Source organism: Odocoileus virginianus, chromosome 4 (assembly GCF_023699985.2).
Source record: "Odocoileus virginianus isolate 20LAN1187 ecotype Illinois chromosome 4, Ovbor_1.2, whole genome shotgun sequence".
Classification (NCBI taxonomy): Eukaryota; Metazoa; Chordata; class Mammalia; order Artiodactyla; family Cervidae; genus Odocoileus; species Odocoileus virginianus.
In genome coordinates this window covers 69,229,827-69,253,388 of record NC_069677.1, presented here as the reverse complement: position 1 = coordinate 69,253,388, position 23,562 = coordinate 69,229,827, and the positions used below count along the sequence as shown (strand labels likewise).

The following is a 23,562-nucleotide window of genomic DNA, read 5'->3' as shown; positions in this document are numbered from 1 at the left end:
AAACTCTGCTGGGAGACAGCACATTTCTTGCCTGGTTCAGGAAGAAAGCATGGGACCTTGGCTCACCTGAATTTCCATCTTCTCCTTCAGAGCCCAGAGCTCCTGAGCCTGCCTGAGTCGCTCCTCGGGCTCCTCATCCCGCAGGGACCCCAGGTTGGACTTCATCACATTGTGGGACTGCAGTGCCTGCAGCTTCTGAAAAGGCCAAAGTATAGTTTCATTCAGATGATCTAATTGTGACATTGTCTTTTATACCCTGAACAGTATCAGAAGGGCATACTTACCCCAACTACAAAGCCCCAATTTGAACTTACTTTGGCCACCTGATGCAAAGAGCTGACTCATTGGAAAAGACCCTGATGCTAGGAGGGATTGGGGCAGGAGAAGGGGACGACAGAGGATGAGATGGTTGGATGGCATCACCAACTCAATGGACATGGGTTTGGGTGGACTCCAGGAGTTGGTGATGGACAGGGAGGCCTGGCGTGCTGCAGTTCATGGGGTCGCAGAGTCAGACACGAATGAGTGACTGAACTGAACTGAACTGAACTTACTGGGTATCTGCCTGCCTGCAAATGTTCCCACAAGTCCACACTCCCCTTCACTACAGTTCTCCTGAAAGCTCAGCTCTTGCACAAGAGAAGAAAATCCCATGGAAGAACACAATTCAAGAGTGTCATTTCCACTGCACTGAAATTCTGCTGAACTTCAAGCCCAAAACTTGTCTGACAGCTTTCCCATTTCTTCCTCAGTCTCGAGTAGAATAAAGAGAATCAGACTCAGAGCCTTGAGGAGGATCTCTGGCATTCCAGACCACTCCCTGAGAAATCCTGCTCCTCTTCCAACAAAGAAAAAAATCTTGGCTGTCACCAAGAAGGCCTGGCTTTTCACAGCTTGGAGTCATGTCACCAGTGCCTAGTGAGTGCTTCCTGAGCTAACAGTTCCTGAGCTAACATGAAGAAAAAGGTAAGGAAAAGTGGATCAAAGAGAAGATACCTTTCCACCTCTTCCCCATAGTTATATTTTTACATATATCACTACTATAGTGACAAAAGCAATTACCTACATCTCTATTACTATATAAAACTCATATACCCATTATAGCTTTAGAGAACTGTTAAGCCCGAGTTTAACTTCACATTCTTATTATCTTTAACTCTTCTGCTAAAGCAATATTGGGTCCAATGTTAACCATTTCTCATACAAAATATAGTAGCGCATTCTCAGTCATGTCTGATTCTTTTGAGGCTCTTTTGGGACTGTAGCCCACCAGGCTCCTCTGTTCATGGGATTTCTCAGGCAAGAATACTGGAGTGGTTTGCCATTTCCTTCTCCAGGGGATGTTCTCCAATTGGGGATCAAAGCTATGTCTCCTGTGTCTCCTGCATCAGCAGGTGGCTTCTTTACCACTGGCGCCACCTGAGAAAACCATTTCTAAACCCCTTGAATATTTTTGTAGCGTCAAATGCTTTATCAGATGTATGCACAACTTTCAGCCTCCAATGTGTCACTTCTGTCTTCACACTGCTGCTTATAACACACCAGAGAGCGGCTTTCTTGGTGTCACAAACCATCATGGTGCTTTCCCTTCAACTGGGGCCTCCTTTGGCAGCTGGACGTACCCTACGTCTAATCTAAAGTTCTCTCTTTAGTGAGATGATTTAGCCAAAGCAAGCTCTCTGACTTCTGTATCAGGGACAAAGTTATGAGAACAAATCTTTTCAAAATGCACTGAACTCTCACTGGCCCTCCTAACATATTCTCTTGTGCTTTGAAAGTAGCCTTACAGTGTTTTACACAATCATTCTAAATGGAATCTTACCTGTTTCCCCCACTCCCAGAATTTTTTAAAAGTGAGCCAACAAAATAATTATCCAAGTACACTGAGAATTTTGTATCCAGTTTGGTTCCTATACTTTAATAAAATTAAAACAATAAAATGTCAGGTGAGAGGAGATGAGGGGAGACACACAAACATAAAAATTCAGCAGAAGTCATCCTATGGGGGAAGACAAAAAAATGGATGTTCCAGTTTAAGACAATGCAATCCTGGTTAAAAGGAAACCATGGATGGTAGTAAGAATTATGTCCTTATTTACCACAACTCAGAATTTCCTAACGGATGTAACCTTTGATTTTTGAGGACGTGGTTTATGAACAACAACTCCAAATTTAAATCAGTACCTATTTACAGAACACGTCTAGTCAGTAAGCAATGTCAGGGGAAGCATGGGAGTCAGAGGTTCATATGAGCTCAGAGATGATGAGTGTGGAGCTGGGGTCAGGACCATGACCACATGGTGGAGCAGCATCTTGTCTTCCATAAACCACCCCTGTCCACACCAGGGGAACATTTAGGATGGGAGAGCTCAAGTCCCTACACACACACACACCCCTACCTCTCATTTCAACCCCACCACCCTCCATCCTTGGTTTTCCATCTCAGATTGAGATGATGGATCACTCAAGGCTCCCTCCATATCCTACAACAATCCCCTTATGGAAAAACTGCCTAGGTGTTTCTTTAGGCAAAATGTAGAATGATCGTGAGAAACACTATTAGATAATTCATTTTCAAAAATAAGAAAAGATATTCCTTGCTGTTCAGAGAACCAAGAACAGCTGAATACATTCTGAAAATACTTCTGCTCAAACCTTTTCCCTGTATAGCACCCCCAGTGACTCAGTGGTAAAGAATCTGCCTGCTATGCAGGAGACTCAGGAGAAGTGTTTGATCTCCGGGTCAGGAAGATCCCTTGGAGAAGGAAATGGCAACCCACTCCAGTATTCTTGCCTGGGAAATTCCATGACAGAGGAGCCTGGCAGGCTACAGTCCATGGGATCCCAGAGTCAGACATGACTGAGTGACTAAAACACAACAACACTCTGAAAATACTTTTCAAAACATTTCCCTGATACAGTTTTAGTTACACACGTTTATATGGGAAGATACAGTCCAGGGATAATTTTAATAAGTTTTTCGTTAATAAATTTGATAATATATCCAGGAGAGGAGCAGGGGCTTTTAAGGAGCTGGGTTTAAATCCCAGCTCTATATCTTAAAACAGCCATGTGACCTTGGGCATGTTATGTGGCCTCAATGTCTTTGCTTGAAAAGGAATGATAATAGCTTTTTTTTAAAAAAAAAAAAGCATTTTATTTTATTTTTTACCTTTTGGACTCACTGTGCGGCATGTAAGATACCCAATCAGGGATCAAACATGCACCCTGTACAATAGAAGCCTTAACCACTGGACCACCAGGGAATTCCTTTAAAAAATAAATTAGGGAGGATTTCCCTGGTGGTACGGTAGATAAGAATCCACTGCCAATGCAGGGGACATGAGTTCAGTCCCTGGTCCAGGAAGATTCCACATGTCGAGGAGCAACTAAGCCCCTGCATCACAACTACTGAACCTGTGTGCCCAAGCTACTGAAGCTCTCATGCCCCAGAGCACGTGCTCCACAAGAGAAACCTCCACGATGAGAAGCCTGCACATGGCAACTAAGAGTAGCCCCTGCTCGCCGCAACTAGAGAAAGCCCACACGCAGCAATGAATACTCAACACAGCCAAAAATAAATAAATTTTTAAAAGTGAACTTAGGGACTTCCCTGGTAGTTCAGTGGTTAAGAATCTATCTTGCAATGCAGGGTACACAGATTCGATCCCTGGTTGGGGAACTAAGATCCTATAGATTGCAGAGAAACTAAGCCTGCTTGCTGCAACTAGAGAATCTGCACCACAACAAAAGATCTCTCGGTGCTGCAACTAAGATCTGATAAATCTTAATAAATAAATATTTATATTAAATATATATTAAATAAATAATTTTTTTAAAGAAATTAACAAACTAACAACATGCCTACCTTTAGAATATTAGTTGTTTGGTTGTTATGAGAATTAAAAGCTAGTATATATAAAGAACTCTGTACAGGGGCTGGAAATGTTTCAGTAAATATTAGTTACTATGTGATTCCACAGGCCCCAGTAGAGTGCCTGCTTGTAAGGAGTGCTCAGCAAATACTTGTTAGAAGAAAAATGCATCCATTTACATTTTGCCTCATTTCTTGTCCAGTGAAGCCCTTTGCAAAAATAAGCATAACATCTCTGGAGCTCTTACTATAATATATGCCAGAAATGTTAGGTATTGTTGGTGTGCTAATTTAACCCTTTCAGAAACCTATCTTACAGAAAGGAAACTGAGGCAAAAGAAGGTTAAGTAACGCACCCAAGATCACACAGCCAATATGTTCTGGAGCAGGGGTTCAATATCTGCCACTGCCCTCTTGTGTCTGAACTCATAGAACTAGTACAAAGAAATAAATTTTGTGAACAAATAAGCATGTTTTCAGCTAAAGAACTCTGAGAAGTCTTTTAGGTTGGGTACCTCCTCTAAGGTAGAGTTCTGGTTGGCAACACTTTTAAATTCATCCCAAAATAATTTTTTGAGCTTGTCTATTTCCCCATATAGCTTGGCCCGCTCTTTTTCTTTCCATTCATCAAATTCTTTCTTAGCTTCTGTTTCCCTCTGGCGAATGATCTCTGCTTCCTACAAAGAAAAACAAGAACAAGAGAATCTTAATTCCACGCTATGACAAATATTTACCAAGAAACTGACAGGGCCCCTTTTCCGTGCAAGTCACTATGGAGACCCAAAGAACATTTATCCCCCGGCCCCCAGTGTTTGGACTGGGAGTGGAATTAGTCTTATCTGAACTGTAAAGGATGGGGAGCCCATCTCTTCTCTCTTTATATTTTTCATGATGTCTGGCAAGGAGTGATGAATGAATAAATGACGGAAGACATGACGGAAGGCGTGACGCAAGTGTATGTATTTTCATTCTACAAATATTTACTGAATACCTCCTCTGAGCTGCCTTCTGGAGTTTACCCAGTCTTTGTCCTCCAAAAGCTAACAGTATACTGTAAGAAGTTAAAATTCAGGTTCAAATGCCCTCAGAGGGTGCAAACACAGGAAGCTGTAGCTCTCTTTTGGCCACACAGTTCTGGTCAAATAACTGAATTTTCCTTCCCAGACTACATAAAACCACTTGGCACATCCAGGAAGACACATCCTAGCCCTGAGTCTCAGCTCTGGGAAACAGCCAGAATGTCGACTCTGTGGGATCTGAGCACATTGCGGGTCTCCTGGCCAGTTCATGACTGAATCCCCTGCCATTTCTCCTCCACGCCCACCTGGAGCTGCCGCTGCCTCTCCGCCTCCCTCTGGGCTTCCAGCTCCCCTTGGGTCCACTTCAGTTTGGCCCGTAGCTCTTCTAACACCTCCTCCACTGGCTGCTCCTGCTTCCTCTGCTTTCCTGTGGGATCCACACAAAGCGAGGGTGACCAGCATGAGTCAGAGTCAGTGGTGCGTACAGTTCCTTGTGTGCAGTCACACCTCAGTCTGAGACCAGCTTTGCCACTTACATTGTACACTGCCTCTGGGCAAATGATATAACCTCCCTGACCCTCTGTTTCTCCAAAGTGGAAAATGGAAGCAATAACAGCACCTAACCCAGAGGGGCATGAGGAGACGGCAGGAGAAGGGGACGACAGAGGATAAGATGGTTGGATGGCATCACCAACTTGATGGATATAAGTTTGAGCAAGCTCTGGGAATTGGTGATGGACAGGGAAGCCTGACAGGCTACAGTCCATGTGGTTGCAAAGAGTCGGACATGAATGAGCAACTGAACTGAACCCAGAGGGTCATTGTGAGGATGAAATGTGATAATGCAAAGTGCCTAGTGTAGCACCTGGCAGACAGCTCGATACATGTAAACTCTAGTTGTCATTTAAAATAACTATTTTGTAAATATGTATTTATTTTTGTTTATTTATTTGGCTGTACCAGATCTTTGGTTGCAGTATATGGGATCTAGTTCCCGGACCAGGAATCAAATCTGGGCCCCTTGTATTGGGAGCTTGGAGTCTTAACCACTGGACCACCAAGGAAGTCCCTAAAATAACTATTTTGACAGTACTTACAAATGGGAAATATGAATGCAAAACTTGTAGAGTAACAGAATCAGGATACCAAATAGTATGAACACACTGATTATTAATACAAAGAGGGGAATTTAAAGTAATGATAAGAATTGTAGTTTTAAGTTCATTCTTTTCAGTAATGTAGTACAGTTCAAATATGTAGTTTTAAATTTTAAATAAAAATAAATAAATAAATAAATAAATTTCAAAGAAAAAAAGGCACTGTGCACTATGAAGAAAACTTGAATTATAGAAGAATATTCTAACTAAACCACCTACTGATAAACTAAGAGTTAAAGGTTAATGAAAAAGACACCAATTGTACTTGAACATCTGTTACTTTTCAAAGTACATTTAGGGATTATTAGATGGTACTTTTATTAAAACTTCAAGCTTTTTTTTTGAAAAGATATATGGCTTTAATCAAATGGGGCTTTTTAGAAACAAGCAACTTTTAGATGCAGTGGAAATTAATTTGGATTAATAAAGTGATTTGAGGGACTTCCCTGGAAATCCAGTGGTTAAGATTCAGGGTTAAGATTCTACTGCCAGGGGCACAGGTTCGAACCCTGGTCAGGGAACTAAGATTCAGCATGCTATGCAGCACTGCCAAAAACATAAAGTAATAAAATAAAAATAAAGTGATTTGAGGTGAGTCTGGAATGGGAGAACTGCAGTATTTGAGAAGTCAGCTACCTGATAATAAATTAATGAACACTAATACAGCCAAAGTTGTCTTCATTGTTGTTGTTTTAGTTGTTAAGTCACGTCCAACTCTTTTGTGACCCCAAGGACTGTAGCCTGCCAGGCTCCTCTGTCCACGGGATTTACTTAAGAAGATATTTTTCCTCTCCATATTTTCCCAGCACTGTACATTAAGGAAGTAATAAGGAACATGCACAAGGATTTATGCACAAGAATGTTACCACCATGTGATTTATAACTGGGGAATGTTTTAGTTATCCAAATAAATTAAGAAATAATTCAGTTGTGAAATAAATTATAATCAGCACATGATGAAATACTATTCAGCCATTAAAAACCATGTTTTCAAAGATGATTTAATGACTTTGGAAAATGTGATATATTCTTAATTGAAAATAAGCAGTATCAAAACTGCATCCTATATGATAATATTCATACACAAAAAATAATGACCATGGACACACCAACATATTAGCTGCAGATGATATCATCCATGGTTTTTATTTTCTCTTTTCTACCTTTCTGCATTTAAATTTTCTATATCAAAGGCATGTATTTTCCAATTTTTTACTACGGTAAATATACCTAACATAAAACTTACCATCTTAGCCTGTACATTTTTAAATGTACAGTTCGGTAGGATTAAATACATTCATAATGTTGTTCAACCGTCACCACTACCCATCTTCAAGACATTCTTCATCTTGTAAAACAGAATCTCTGTCCTCACTAAACACTAACTTCCCATCCCCTCTTCCTCCAGCCCCTAGCAACCTCCATTCTACTTTCTGTTTCTATGCATTTTGCTATTCTTTGTACCTCATATAAGTGAAATCACATGGTATCTGTCCTCTTTTAACTGACAGTTCACTTAGCAAAATAACCCATTGTAGCAAATTGCAGAATGACCTTTCTTTTTAAGGTTGAAAAATATTTAATTGTATCTCTCTCTCTCTCTTTCTCTCCCCCCCCCCCATATATATATATATATACACATATCACATTTTGCTTATTCATTCATCTGTCAGTGGACATTTGGGTTGCTTCTACACCTTTAGTTACTGTGAATAATGCTCCATGAAAATGAGTGTACAACTATCTCTTCAAAAACATATATTTTTTTCAGAAAAAAGTATTTAATAAATAAAAAATCTGTTTTCTTTAGTTGCCTCCAATGTAGAACCAAGAAGAATCAGATATATAATAAATGCATAGTAACTAGGTGAATAGTGCTATTTTAAAACTCTGTTCTTTCAAAAGGAAATTAAAATAAAGGGAAAAATGTTTTATTCAATGAGATTTTGTATTTAATTTATATTACATTTTATAATATATTTGCTTTAACAGCTAATTCTTCTTGAACCTCAAAAAATCCCTTAAAGGGGAAAACATATAGCCTTGCTACTTGTTCTAGAATTTGAAACAGTAAAACTACAGTGATTAAATCATAATGAATTCATATACATTAAAAAGTCAAAGAACTGGTCTGACTGCTCCTTAGGCCCAGTTAGGCTTACTCATAGTCAGCACCAGTTCTCAGAAGGCTGGGAGGTAAGGGCCCATCCAAGTCACTGTGTCTAACTGCCTGAGTCACAGCCAAGGACGCTGAGATTCAGGGAAGGAAACCACCCTAACCATGGCCACATAACAGAAGGGGACAGAGTGAAGACTGGAACCTACCTGTCTGACCCCCAGCCCTTTTTCTCTAAACATGTGGCCAGAAACGTTCCTAACCCCCTGTGGGATACCTCCATGTGGTGGGATCACCAGCTCCTCAACTGGATGATGTGGTTCTGGGCTTTGTACACGTCCTCCACCTGCTGAACTGGGCTGGGAGCCAGACAGGTGGCTTCCAGTCTTTGTTCTGCCTCTTATATCATGTGACCATGGTCAGTGTTTCCTCTCTGAGTCTCAGTGTCCTTGACTGTGAATGGGACAGACTGAGTGACTTTGAAGAGCCCTTACCTCCCAGCCTTCTAGAGAAGCCCAGGCCCTTCCACTCACCGCCTTCCACCATGCCTGCATGCCTGCGCTGGATGTGGCCCCGGAGAAAGGTGGCATTCATGAAGGTCTTGTCACACAGGTGGCACTACACAGAGGGAAGCAGTGGGAAGTGCAGGATCAGCTCACCTGAGTCATCCTGGGATGATTCTCCCTCTATCAACACTCCCATTCCTTGGGAACCCTGGGCTGCTTCACAAATGAAGAGTTTGATTTACAAAGTAAGGTAGTGATGCGAATTACATATATATATATATATATATATATATTGCTGTTGTTTAGTTGCTAAGTCATGTCCAACTCTTTAGGGACCCTATGAGCTGTCGCCCCCCAGGTTCCTCTGTCCATGGGATTTTCCAGACAAGAATACTGTAGTGGGCTGCCACTTCCTTCTCCAGGAAATCTTCCCAACCCAGGGGTCGAACCTGCATCTCCTGCACTGCTTGTGGATTCTTTACCACTGAGCCATTATATACACATATATATTTTTTATACAGCCCCTTCAAAATATTTATTTTCTGAGCTTTAAAACACTACCAGTGCTGTAGGGAGCTATGAACAACAACTAGGCATTTGATGATACTAAGGAATTTTTGTTGGTTTTTCACGGCATGATAATGGTATTATGCTTATGTTTAAAAGTGGGAGTCCTTGCCTTTCAGAGATACAAAGTGAAATACTTACAGATAAACTCATATGACTGATACACTTCAAAATAATCCAGGGGTAGGGGAAAGTGTGTAGGGGAACCAATGCAACAACATTGGCCATGAGTTGAAAACTATTGGGCTGGGTAGTATGCAGATGAAGGTTCGTTATATTATTCTCTCTACTTTTTATATATTTGATATTTCTCACAATTTTCCCCTCCTCCTCCCCTTCCCTGCTTCCCCTTTCCCACCCCAAGCAGCACATTCACAAACCAGGCACTAAACACAGCTCTCTGCCATGCCAGCTCTGAATCTGAGAAAACGAAATACTGGCATTGCAGTGGCCCAACTTGCTACCACACAGACAGATTCTTTCTGAGAACGGAATCCACACTGACAAAGAATTGCCAAGAGCTGCAGAGAGAGACACTAGACCCTGGTGCCATTATCTGAGTCCACCATAATCCTGGATTTTTCAGTTAAATTAACCAATAAATTCCTTATTGGCCTAAGCCAAGTTAAACTGCTGTTTTGTAATTTACTACTGGAAAATGTCTGACCCTTTTTATCATAATTAGCATTACATTAATTGCATCAATTACCATTCTAGTCACTAATATCATATCTTAGTGATTCCTTTTGTCCAATCTCCCTTACACTGTGAATTGCTGAAAAATCCGAACCAGCATCATTGGTGCCTTCATCCTCAGAGCCTGCCAGAGGGTCTAGCCACCAACAATTCATTAAAGGGCAACTGATCCCAATCTACACTTTTCATGGAAAGAGACGCAAATGCTCAAATGCCACTTTGGGTGATGAACTGTTACTTGGTTGACTAATGGAGTCACTTTTCCAGACAGTCTTGTCTTCACCAGTTCCTTGCCACATGCTGATTTCACACATACCCTCACACACTGATTTCACACATACCCTCACACATCTCTTATACACGTTTATCACATCACACCTCTACACACACACAAAGCCTTCACACATACACACTTAGGCCTCTACACACATACACACCCTTCCTACATCCACACATGTGACAAAAGTATATCTTTACATGCAATTTTACATAAGCACGTTATATGCCACACACTCTACATACACACATGCACACACCATTCACAGACAAAACCCTCCAAGCAATCATATCCACACCTTAGGTATGTTTACCCACCATCTGTAAAACTCACACACACCCTGCATATGTTCACACATGCACACATGAGACATAACACATAAGACACCTATACTCTGAACTCATACACACCTGCCACACAACTACACACGCATTGTAGACCTAACCAGACACCAGGGGGCTCTCTGGTGATGAACGGCATCTCAAATCTGCTCCCAGCCCCAGTGAGAATGGCCACAGCTGCCTCGGGGCCCAGGCGGCAGTGCCACCGAGGTGGCCACTGGCTGGGCGCACAGCCCTCCCAGGGTCCCCGCCCGCAGCGGTGCTCACGGTGTGGTAGCTGTGGGCGCCCGTCTGCAGGAGCAGCTGCTGCAGAGCGCTGATCATCTTGCGCCGCCGCCGGCTCTCCTCCCGCACGCCCTTGAGCTCATCGGCCTGGCGGCCCAGCTCCTGCTGACCGCGCTCCTGCTGGCCCAGGCTGGCCTGCAGCCGCGCCTCCAGCTGGGCCACGCTGGTGCTCAGGCAGTCCTGGCAGTGCAGCAGGTACTCGATGCTGAGCTGCGCCAACCGCAGCACCTTGAGCAGCACTGGGTCCACGGGCTGCCCGCAGCGGCCGCACACCTCCCGGTCCAGGTTGCAGAAAGTGACACCGGCGATGTTCTCCTGCAGGGCGGCCACGTCCAGCTCCCGTGCCACGCGGTCCACATCCAGGGCACTGATGCGCCTCCAGTCCACACTCTCACGGCGAGGCTGGAACTTGAAGGTGGGGAGAGTGTAGGCCCCAAAGAGGGGGCCGCTGAGGCCCTGGGCTGTGCTGGTGGGAGACTGCATGGGTGGGGGAAGCCCTGGGCTGGCCACCGGGGAAGGGTGCCACCAAGGCCACGGCAACAGGCACAGGAGCTGAGAGAGGGCCTGGAAAATGAGAAGAGTCGAAGTTAGGCCTGCTGCATGTGGCTGCACGTACCATACTGGACCACAGGAGCCTTAGGATGCACGGTGTGCGCTGACATGGCCAAAGCAAGGGTGTGGGCTTTATAACACACAAGTGCGGGTTCAGATCCTCAGCCTTGAACAAGATCCTTTGTATTATTAAGCCTCCATGTGTACTGGGAATCATGGTGCCTCCTCTGCAGGCCTGTGGTTAGGAATGAGGCAGGAGAAACACCCAGCCCAGTGCCTGACACACAGTAGGTCCTCAGTGTACTCCCCACCATGTCCAAGTGCACAGAAAGAGTGCCTGCCAGAGGGCTGGGTCAGGAGAGAGCTGTCAAATGTATCAGGAAGTCTTTCTGTAACCCTATACTGATCTCAGGATTAAGTCCAGTAAATCTGCCTTGGGAGGCAGAGCCACTTAACAGTGGACATTAAATGGTTCTCCTTCGGTAACTGCAAAATTTAATGGACAAGACGGGCTACAGTTTCCCCCGCTGTAAGCCGGACCCATATGACCATGTTTTCTTTAGTGGGATGTGAGTGAAATGATGTCCAGCTCTGCCACAGGGTGGCGCTCAAGACAGCAATTGGGTCTCTGCACAGAGATCTTGTTCTGTCCATGATGGTCTCTGAATTTCCAATCCTTACAGTTTAGAAAACAGCTCCAGTTTGTTGTTAAAAGACTCAGATTCTACTTGCCACTTTCTTGTTAGACAAAGAAATTGTTCTCTTTGTAACTTGACAATAGCAACTGGAATTTAAAATGAACATTCCACTACTAAGAATTATAATTTATTCCACAGATAAACTCATACAGACATGCAAAGGTGCTTGTGCAAAAACTGTCATTGCAGTATTATTTGTAATTGTAAAGTACAAGAAAATTACAAGAAAGTACAAAGTAAGGTATCTCTATACAATGAAATACTATGCAGCTATTGATAAGAAGAAGGCAGCTTTTTATGTACTGATAGAGAATAATATATAATATATTAATAATTATAATACAATAATTATAATAATATATTGATAATATATAATTATATACACATATATATGCATTTCTGTTTAAATAATATATTAACATGAAATTTAATAATAATTTGCAAAAATAAAGGAGATATGTGTATCTCACATATGTGTATCTCACATATGTATATATATATATACACACACACATATATATTGGAGCTTCCCAGATAGTTTAGTGGTAAAGAATCCACCTGCAATGCAGGAGACATGGGTTTGATCCCTGGTAGAGAAGATCTCCTGGAGAAAGAAATGGCAACCCACTCCAGTATTCTTCCCTGGAAAATTCCATGGACAAAGGAACCTGGTAGACTACAGTTCATGGCGTTGCAAAGAATAAGACATGACTGAACACACACACACACACAGGTTCCAAAGCTTGTGGATTTTGAACCACCCTACATCAATTTTGCTTTGATCAGATCATCACTCCTTATCCATTAAATTCATCCATTCATTCACTCAACCTCCCCCCGTTTAGAGCATGCCTACCTTGGCCAGGCCTGGTGCCAGGTACTGGGGCCACCGAGATGCATTAACCACACAGCTGTCCCCCATCCGCCACCCATTAGCTTAGCACAGCTCCTGGCTGCCACAGTACGCAGTGCAAACCCTTAGCCTGGTCTGGAAGCTGCCACTGGATGCCACTGACCCACCTTTTCCATTTCAGCTCCCATGCTTCCCTTTCTCAGATACTCCTCCTCAACACAAACTCCAGGGAAAAAACCATCCAGCCACAAGCATACTAACCATGGCCATGAGATTAGCACATTTCTCTTAACAAGGCACATTATTTTTTAAAAAAAAAGAAGGCAGGTGACATGACACTCACCATGCTCAGCTGCTGGCTGCAACCTTGTCATCAGAGCGTCAGAGACAATTGCCACAACAAGCCGTGCCTTGGAGCAACAGCAGGTTACCAGGCATGCTATGGGTGAGGGTAACAGGACTCCTGCTTCCTGTCCTCCCACAGACCAGGAGCTCACCTGAGAACTTGCTGTTTAACTATTTAAGCTTTGGCCTCAGATGTCTGCCCATAGCCCCTCTCTAATAATAAGGCCAAGAATGTTCCATCAGCCACTCTCTCGGCTTGCCTCCCACCTCTTTGAATGCCTCTCCCTTGAACAGTTACTATCCTCTTGCCCTTCCTTTAAGGCAGGGTGTGCAGTGCCCCCGTTGACAGCCTGCTGTTCACCCCCCACCCGTCACTCCTGGCACACGCTCCCTGGGGATGCTTCCCTTAGCTTCAGCTACCATAAGCCTCAGCCTCTCCCAAATCTGTTTTTCACAGACCTGTCTCTTGATATCTTTAGAGTTACCTTCCAATATTGATTATACTGGCTTCCCTAATAGCTCAGTTGGTAAAGAATCCGCCTGCAATGCAGGAGACCCCGATTTGATTCCTGGGTCAGGAAGATCCACTGGAGAAGGGATAGGCTACCCGCCCTAGTATTCTTGGGCTTCCCTTGTGGCTCAGCTGGTAAAGAATCCACCTGCAATGCGGGAGACCTGAGTTCGATCCCTGGGTTGGGAAGATCCCTGGAGAAGGGAAAGGCTACCCACTCCAGTATTCTGGCCTGGAGAATTCCATGGACTAAAGTTCATGGGGTCGCAGAGAGTCAAACATGACTGAGCAACTTAAAAAAAAAAAAATTGATACACTAGAAATAGAAAATCTAACTTTCATCAGGACCAGGAAAGTAATGTTAAACGTAGGAAACATGCCAGGCATAAGAAAAACCGTAAGTTTGATGATGAAGTGAAGTCACTCAGTCGTGTCCAACTCATTGCGACCCCATGAACTGTAGTCTACCATGCTCCTCTGTCCATGGGATTTTCCAGGCAAGAGTACTAGAGTGGATTGCCATTTCCTTCTCCAGAGGATCTTCCTGACCCAGGGATCAAACCCGGGTCTCCCACATTGTAGGCAGATGCTTTACTATCTGAGCCATGATAAGTGGCAACTAATTCCCTAACCTAGTGTCCAAGATGTAACTGGGCAGGGACTTCCCTGGTGGTCCAGGGGCTAAGACTCCGTACTCCCAATGCAGGGGGCCCAGGTTCAAACCCTGGCTAGGGAAGTAGATTCCGCATGCTGCAGCAAAGATCAAAGATCCTATGTGCTACCACTAAGACCCGGTGTAGCCAAATAAATATTTTTAAAGATACAACTGGGCTCTGGTTCTCAAGTGTGGTTGCTGGCTGGCAGCATCAGCATCAACTGGAAACTCATTAGAAATGCAGATCTTCAGACTGACTGACTGAGAACCACTGCAGGGAGTGTTGGCATAGGGAGCGCTAGGGACTGTGGCAAAATGGGGAGTTCATGCCCTGTTACAAGGGGCAGCCACCACTGAGCTTCAGGCTTCCAGGAAGGAATGTTCTGTGTTCCTTGTGGGCTAATTCCAAATTCATTAAGAAGATATTCAAGTAGGTATGGGCAATACGGTAAAGTAGGAAGACCCCCAGCTCACCTCCTCCCACAGACACACCAAAATTACAACTATTTACAGCAGTAACTATCGACAGGAATGACCTGAACACTAGCAGAAAAGATTTTCCACAACTAAAGATATAAAGAAGAAACGATAAGCTAGGTAAAGAGACTGGGGGCACTGGGTAAGTGAACCAAAAACAAGAGGATAATGACAATTGCAGAGGTTCTCCCCAAGGAAGAAGGGGTCTGAGCCCCATCTCAGGGCTCCCAGCCCAGGGATCATGTACCATGAAGAAGAGTTCCCAGAACACCTGACTCTGAAGGCCAGTAGGGCTTGCATACTTGCATAAGGGAGAACTGCCACAAGCCCTAAGCCCCACAGCCAGCTGTCACAGGACTCACCCCTGATCACCAGGAGGCGGGCATCTACCACGTGAGGCAGGCCACCCACACCTACCAGCACACTCATAGCAGCCAGCCCAGCCACACAGAAAGGCCCACTCAGCCCACATAGCTGGCACCCTAGAGCATATAGCTCTGGTGACCAGGGTGGAGTTCGGTGCAAGGCTCCATGGACATGTCCTACGTAATGCCACTTCTCCAAGATCTGGAAACAAAACCTGACCTACCTAATACAAGAAATAAACAGAGAATTAGACAAAATGAGGAAGACAGAGAAATGAGTTTCAAATGAAGGAACAAGATCAAACCCCAAAAGAATGAAGTGGAGATATGCAATCTACCCAGTGAAGAATTCAAAGTCATGATCATAAAGATGCTCCACAAACTCAGAAGAATACATGAATACTTTGAGAAATTTAACAAAGAGTTATAAAATATAAAGGAAAGCCAAACAGATCTGGAGAATACAACAACTGAAATAAAATGTATTCTAGAACAGGGGTCCCCAACTCCCCAGACTGTGGACCAGTACTGATCCACAGTTCATTAGGAACTGAACTGCACAGCAGGAGGTGAGCGGCAGGCGATCTAATGAAACTTCATCTACTATTGCCCATCACTCACATTACTGCCTGAACCATTCCCCTGACCCAGTCAATGGAAAACTTTATTCCATGAAACCAGTTCCTGGTGCCGTAAAGGTTGGGGACTGCTACACTAGAAGGAATCACCAGTAGGTTAGATAATCCAGATGAATGGATTAGTGAACTGGAAGACAGAGTAGTGGAAATCACCCAAGGTGAAAAGAAGAATGAATTTTTAAAAGTGAGGGCAGGGCTTCCCTGGTGGCTCAGTGGTAAAGAATCTGCCTGCCAATATAAGAGATGTGGGTCCAACCCCTGGTCTGGGAAGATCCCACATGCCAAGGAACGGCTAAGCCCATGTGCCACAAATATTGAGCCTGTGCTCTAGAGACCAGAAAACACAACTACTGAAGTCTGCCCGCCCTGAGAGCCAGTGCTCAGCAATAAGTGAAGCCACTACAATGAGAAGCCCATGCACCACAACTCGAGAGTAGTGCCTACTCACCGAAACTAGAGAAAAGGCCAGGCAGCAACAAAGACCCAGCACAACCAAAACACAATAAAAATTTTTAAAAAATTTTTAAGTGAGAGAAGTTTAACAGATCTCTGGGACAAGATCAAATATACTAACATTCACATTATAAAGATCCCAGAAGAAGAGAGAGAAAGGGGGAGAGAATTTATTTGAAGAAATAAAAGTTTAAACCTTCCCTAGCCTGGGAAAGAAAGCAGACATCCAAGTCCAGGAAGCACAGAGTGTCCTAAACAAGACGACTCCAAAGAGTTCCACACCAAGACACGTTATATTTAAAAATGAAAAACATTCAAGATAACAAGAGACTCTTAAAAGCAGCAAGAGGTAAGCAGCTAGTTAGATACAGGGAACTCACATAAAACTATGAGCTGACTTTTCAATAAATCTTTTCAGGCCAGAAGGGAGTGGCATGACATGAAAAGATGCTCAGAATCACTCATCATCAGGGAAATGCAAACTAAAACTAGAGTAAGATATCACCTCACACCCATCAGAATGACTATCATCAAAAAGACAAGAAATAACAAGTGTTAAGAAGTAGAGAAAAGTGAGCCCTCATGCACTATTGGTGGGATTGTAAACTAGTACAACTCTACGGAAAACAGTATGGAGGAGGGTCCTCAAAAAATTAAAAATAGAACTACCATACAATCCCAAAATTCCACTTCTGGGTATTTTTCTAAGGAAAACAAAAGCACTAATTCAAAAAGATAGCTGCACTCCTGTGTTCACTAGAGCATTATTTACAACAGTCAAGATATGGAAGCAATCTAAGTGTCCATCAACAGATGAATGGATAAAAGAGATAAATATACATGTGTGTGTTTGTGTGTGTGTGTATGTATGTATGTATGTATTACTCAGCCATAAAAAAGAATGAAATCTTGCCATTTACAATACTGATGGGCATAGAGGGTATTATGCTAAGTGAAATAAGTCAGACACAGAAAGACAAATACCGTATGATCTCACTTTTGAATCTAAAAAACAAAACAAGTAAACAAACATAACAAAACAGAAACAGACTTATAGATACAGAGAAAAAACTGGTGATTGCCAGGGGGAGTGGGGAGGAGGAATGAGTACAACAGGTGAGGGAGATTAAGAGGTACAAACTTTCAGTTACAAAATAAATAAGCACTAAGATGTCATGTAGAGCATTGAGAATACAGTCAATAAAATTATAATAACTTTGTATGGTGACAGATGGTAACTAGACTTATAGTGGTAATCATTCTATAAAGTATAAAAATATTGAATCACTATATTGTACCCCTAAAACCAATATAATACTGTAAGTCAAATATACTTCAATAAAAATGAAGATATTCAAACACTTCTACAAACTGTTCTCCAACTACCTTTCTAACTGCATTTCCCATCTACCATTTACTTGCTGCCAAACTTTCATATCTCTGGGTTATTTATCGATAAGCACTGTTTTTAAGTGCTTTATAAAGAATAACTGGAGACTTCCAGTTCAAGATGGTGGAGGAGAAGGATGTGTGCTCATCTCCTCCTCCAAGAGCACCAAAATTGCAACTAGTTGTTGAACAATTATCAACAGGAGTAAAGCAGAGCAGGACCATATGGTCCTTGACTCACCCTGCACCATGTCCTCTGCCTGCCTTTTGCCTGTGGAAAACTTTAGTCAAAAAATAAGTTTAATCAGAGAAGTGAGGATGCTGAAACAAAGGAAAACAGTCTAAGGAAACTAAATAATAATAATGTAGTCATCAAGCGTAGTCAAGGACCTTCAGTTCTTTCTCAAGGAAAATAGATAATATTCTGAGCCATATCCTGTGAGCTGTCTTAAAGATATACCAAAATACCAGGAAGCTAACTACATGATGACCAGGCTACCCAGCACATGAGCTGCCACAATTCAGAGAACTGACGCAAAGAAATGGGAACAAGTGCACCCAGGAACTGAAGATTAACTATACCTAAAACAATCAAGATGATGCTAGTCAGAAAACTGATGACCATTTTGAAGATGACTGTTAGAAGTGACTGTACTGCTTCTGCAAGTTTCCCAGACACACACTTTGTCCATAAAAGCTGTCACCCTCTGCTTGTGTCGGGCGGGGAGGTGGGGCAGGGGGAGTCGGGGGGATGGTAGTTAGCCTTTGTACAGATGTCTGCCACCCACCCACCCCAGTTGCCAACATCTGAAATAAACCAAACTTTCCTTTCCACCAACCTGGCTCATTTACTGACTTCTGAATGGCAAGCAGCCAGGTTCCCAACTCATACCTTTCGGTAACAGGAGGACAATGGAACCCACCAAAATAAGATACATCACGTCCAAAGACAAAGAAGAAGACACAGGAATGAGATAGAATTGCTAGGCAGTCAGTGAAGGACTCTGAGACCATGGTTCTGTTTTCAATAAAGATCCGTCTCCATTAGCCTGAAGCTATACCTGTTGTCCTAACTTCCTGGAATGTGTCCTTGGTCAGATAAATTATCAGCAGTGGGATCCAGGGAAGCGCAGTAATTAACTTCCATTTGCCTGAGGAAAAAACAACCCGTGATCATTAATCTTAAAACCATTCAGTTCAGTTTCAGTCTCTCAGTCCTTTCCAACTCTTAGCGACCTTATGAACTGCAGCACACCAGGCCTCCCTGTCCATCACCAATTCCCAGAGTTTACTCAAACTCACGTCCATTGAGTCGGTGATGCCATCCAACCATCTTATCCTCTGCCGTCCCCTTCTCCTCCCACCTTCAATCTTTCCCAGCATCAGGGTCTTTTCAAATGAGTCAGTTCTTTGCATCAGGTGTCCAAAGTATTGGAACTTCACCTTCAGCATCAGTCCTTCCAATGAATATTCAGGACTGATTTCCTTTACAATTGACTGGTTGGATCTCCTTGGAGTCCAAGGGACTCTCAAGAGTCTTCTCCAACACCACAGTTCAAAAGCATCAATTCTTCAGCACTCAGCTTTCTTTATAGTCGAACTCTCACATCCATACATGACCACTGGAAAAACCATAGCCTTGAGTAGACGGACCTTTGTTGGCAAATGTGCTGTCTAGGTTGGTCATAACTTTTCTTCCAAGGAGCAAGAGTCTTTTAATTTCATGGCTGCAGTCAGCATCTGCAGTGATTTTGGAGCCCAAGAAAACAGTCTGTCATTGTTTCCTCTGTTTCCCCATCTATTTGCCATGAAGTGATGGGACAGGATCTTCATGTTTTGAATGTTGAGTTTTGTTGGTTTTTTAAAATTTATTTATTTTAGTTGGAGGCTAATTACTTTACAATATTGTAGTGGTTTTTGCCATACATTGATATGAATCATCCATGGATTTACATGTGTTTCCCCATCCTGATCCCCCTCCCACCTCTCTCCCCATCCCATCCCTCTGGGTCATCCCAGTGCACCAACCCTGAGCACTTGTCTTATACATCGAACATGGACTGGCGATCTGTTTCACACTTGATAATATATATGTTTCAATGCTATTCTCTCAGATTATCCCACCCTCGTCTTTTCCCACAGAGTCCAAAAGACTGTTCTATACATCTGTGTCTCTTTTTCTGTCTTGCATATAGGGTAATCGCTACCATCTTTCTAAATTCCATATATATGCGTTAGTATACTGTATTGGTGTTTTTCTTTCTGGCTTACTTCACTCTGTATAATAGGCTCCAGTTTCATCCACCTCATTAGAACTGATTCAAATGTATTCTTTTTAATGGCTGAGTAATATTCCACTGTGTATATGTACCACAGCTTTCTTATCCACTCGTCTGCTGATGGGCATCTGGGTTGCTTCCATGTCCTGGCTATTATAAACAGTGCTGCGATGAACATTGGGGTGCACGTGTCTCTTTCAATTCTGGTTTCCTTGGTGTGTATGTTCAGGAGTGGGATTACTGGGTCATATGGCAGTTTTATTTCCAGTTTTTTAAGGAATCTCCACACTGTTCTCCATAGTGGCTGTACTAGTTTGCATTCCCACCAACAGTGTAAGAGGGTTCACTTTTCTCCACACCCTCTCCAGCATTTATTGCTTGTAGACTTTTGGATAGCAACCATTCTGACTGGTGTGAAATGGTACCTCATTGTGGTTTTGATTTGCATTTCTCTAATAATGAGTGATGTTGAGCATCTTTTCCTGTGTCTGCTAGCCATCTGTATGTCTTCTTTGGAGAAATGTCTGTTGAGTTCTTTGGCCCATTTTTTGATTGGGTCATTTATTTTTCTGGAATTGAGCTGCGGGAGCTGCTTGTATATTTTTGAGATTAATCCTTTGTCAGTTGCTTCATTTGCTACTATTTTCTCCCATTCTGAAAGCTGTCTTTTCACTTTGCTTATCGTTTCCTTTGTTGTGCAAAAACTTTTACGTTTAATTAGGTCCCATTTGTTTATTTTTGCTTTTATTTCCAATATTCTGGGAAGTGGGTCATAGAGGATCTTGCTGTGATTTATGTCAGAGAGTGTTTTGCCTATGTTCTCCTCTAGGAGTTTTATAGTTTCTGGTCTTACATTTAGATCTTTAATCCATTTTGAGTTTATTTTTGTGTATGGTGTTAGAAAGTGTTCTAGTTTCATTTTTCACTCTCCTCTTTCACTTTTATCAAGAGGCTCTTTAGTTCTTTGCTTTCTGCCATAAGAGTGGTATCATATGCATATCTGAGGTTATTGACATTTCTCCCAGCAATCTTGATTCCAGCTTGTGCTACACCCAGCCCACCATTTCTCATGATGTACTCTACATATAAGTTAAATAAGCAGGGCGACAATATACAGCCTTGACCTACATCTTTGCCTATTTGGAACCAGTTTATTGTTCCGTGTCCCATTCTAACTGTTGCTTCCTGACCTGCATACAGATTTCTCAAGAGGCAGGTCAGGTAGTCTGGTATTTCCATTTCTTTAAGAATTTTCCACAGTTTGTTGTGATCCACACAGTCAAAGGCAATAAAGCAGAAGTATATGTTTTTCTGGAACTCTCTTGCCTTTTTGATGATGTGGGCAATACATCTGGTCTATTTTAAAATGGCCAGGGGGCATGAAAAAGAGTGGTGATCAAGAAAAGTCATAAAGATGTTAAATTAAACATTGTGACCTTTAAACTGATTGGTTAAAAATGATGTATTTTAAGGACAGGCGCCAACAAAAAATGTACAAATTAATACTGGTAAGGATATAAAACTGCTGTAATACCCACTCTTTGGGAGACTCTTTACCCCCTCTCAGTGCCTATGCTGAGAGCTTTATACTTCCCTTCTCTTTAATAAACCCTATTCACTTGCTACTGTGTTTGCATGTTTGTGAAGTTCATGCTCCACAAACGAGAGCTCAGATTCCCATTTCAGTGAGATGGTAGGTGGGTCACAATCACAACAACATCAGCTCTCACACCTGCTGGATGGGTGACCTACAGGCTGGACAAGAGTAATATCAAAGAAGTTCTCACACTATTATGAAGGTTCTGAACCCCACAGCAGGTTTCCCAGCCTGGGGATCTGACAAAGGACTGGGAATCTCCAGGGAATCTGGCCTTGAGGGCCAGAGAGATTTGATTCTAGACCTTCCAGAGGACTGAGGGAAACACTCTAGTCTTGGAAGGCATAAACGAAATTTTGCGTGCACCAAAACCCAGAGGAGAGGAGCAGTGATCCCACAGGAGACAGAACCAAAACTACCTGCTAGTGTTGGAGGGCCTCCTGCAGAGGCATGGGTCGGCAGGGGCTCACCACAAGGATGGGGCACTGGAAGGTCCCCCTTGGCCTAAGTCCTCTTGGTCAGTCAGTTCAGTCACTCAGTCATGTCTGACTCTTTGTGATGTCACCAGGCTTCCCTGTCCATCAACAGCTCCTGGAGCTTACTCAAACTAATGTCCATCAAGTCGGTGATGTCATCCAACCACCTCATCTTCTGTTGTCCCCTTCTCCTTCCACCTTCAATCTTTCCCAGCATCAGGGTCTTTTCAACTGAGTCAGTTCTTTGCATCAGGTGGCCAAAGTATTGGAACTTCAGCTTCAACATTAGTCCTTCCAATGAATACTCAGGACTCATTTCCTTTATGATGGACTGGTTGGATCTCCTTGGACTCTAAGGGACTCTCAAGAGTCTTCTCCAACACCATAGTTCAAAAGCATCAATTCTTCGGCACTCAGCTTTCTTTATAGTCGAACTCTCACATCCATATATGACTACTGGAAAAACCATAGGTTTGACTAGACAGACCTTTGTTGGCAAAGTAATGTCTCTGCTTTTTCAATATGCTATCTAGGTAGGTCATACCTTTTCTTCCAAGGAGCAAGCGTCTTTTAATCTCAAGGCTGTAGTCACCATCTGCAGGGATTTAGGGGCCCCAAAAAATAGTCTCTCAAACTGTTTCCATTGTTTCCCCATCTATTTGCCATGAAATGGCATGGGACCAGATGCCATGATCTTAGTTTTTTGAATGTTGAGTTTTAAACCAACTTTGTCACTCTCCTCTTTCACTTTCATCAAGAGGCTCTTTAGTTCTTCTTCACTTTCTGCCGTAAGAGTGGTGTCATATGCATATCTCAGGCTATTGATATTTCTCCCAGCAATCTTGATTCCAGCTTGTGCTACACCCAGCCCACCATTTCACATGATGTACTCTGCATATAAGTTAAATAAGCAGGGTAACAATATACAGCCTTGACGTACTCCTTTCCCTATTTGGAACCAGTGTTCTATGTTCAGTTCTAACTGTTGCTTTTCAACCTGAATACCGAATTCTCAGGAGGCAGGTCAGGTGGTCTTGTATTCCCATCTCTCTAAGAATTTTCCACAGTTTGTGGTTACCCACACAATCAAAGGCTTTGGCATAGTCAATAACAAAGTAAATGTTTTTCTGGAACTCTCTTGCTTTTTCAATGATCCAACGGATGTTGGCAATTTGATCTCTGGTTCCTCTGGCTTTTCTAAATGCAGCTTGAACTTCTGGAAGTTCACAGTTCAGGTACTGTTGAAGAATTTTGAGCATTACTTTGCTATGACGTAAGATGATTGCAACTGGACAGTAGTCTGAACATTCTTTGGCATTGCCTTTCTTTGAGACTGGAATGAAAATTGACCTTTTCCAGTCCTGTGGCCACTTCCAAATTTTTGGAAAATTTGTGAGTTTTCCAAATTTGCTGGCATATTGAATGCAGCACTTTCA

At 42.8% G+C, this 23,562-nt stretch overlaps 1 protein-coding gene and 1 non-coding gene across 4 annotated transcripts in view; one reads left to right on the top strand and one right to left on the bottom strand.

Moving 5' to 3' along the window:
- The window catches only part of DZIP1L (DAZ interacting zinc finger protein 1 like), a 60,213-nt gene that overhangs the window by 27,346 nt on the left and 9,305 nt on the right, over nt 1-23,562 (bottom strand). For all 3 annotated transcript variants that reach the window (XM_070466695.1, XM_070466696.1, XM_070466697.1), the window contains exons 3-7: nt 10,821-11,402; nt 8,700-8,784; nt 5,199-5,320; nt 4,390-4,551; nt 67-195 (exon numbers count right to left, since the gene is read on the bottom strand). In XM_070466695.1, coding sequence (XP_070322796.1) covers nt 67-195; nt 4,390-4,551; nt 5,199-5,320; nt 8,700-8,784; nt 10,821-11,321 — 999 coding nt within the window. In that variant the 5' untranslated portion in view covers nt 11,322-11,402. The remainder of the gene's footprint in view (nt 1-66; nt 196-4,389; nt 4,552-5,198; nt 5,321-8,699; nt 8,785-10,820; nt 11,403-23,562) is intronic.
- TRNAG-CCC (transfer RNA glycine (anticodon CCC)) lies at nt 14,461-14,533 on the top strand. Its single transcript has one exon. It is a non-coding gene; the product is annotated as a tRNA-Gly (tRNA).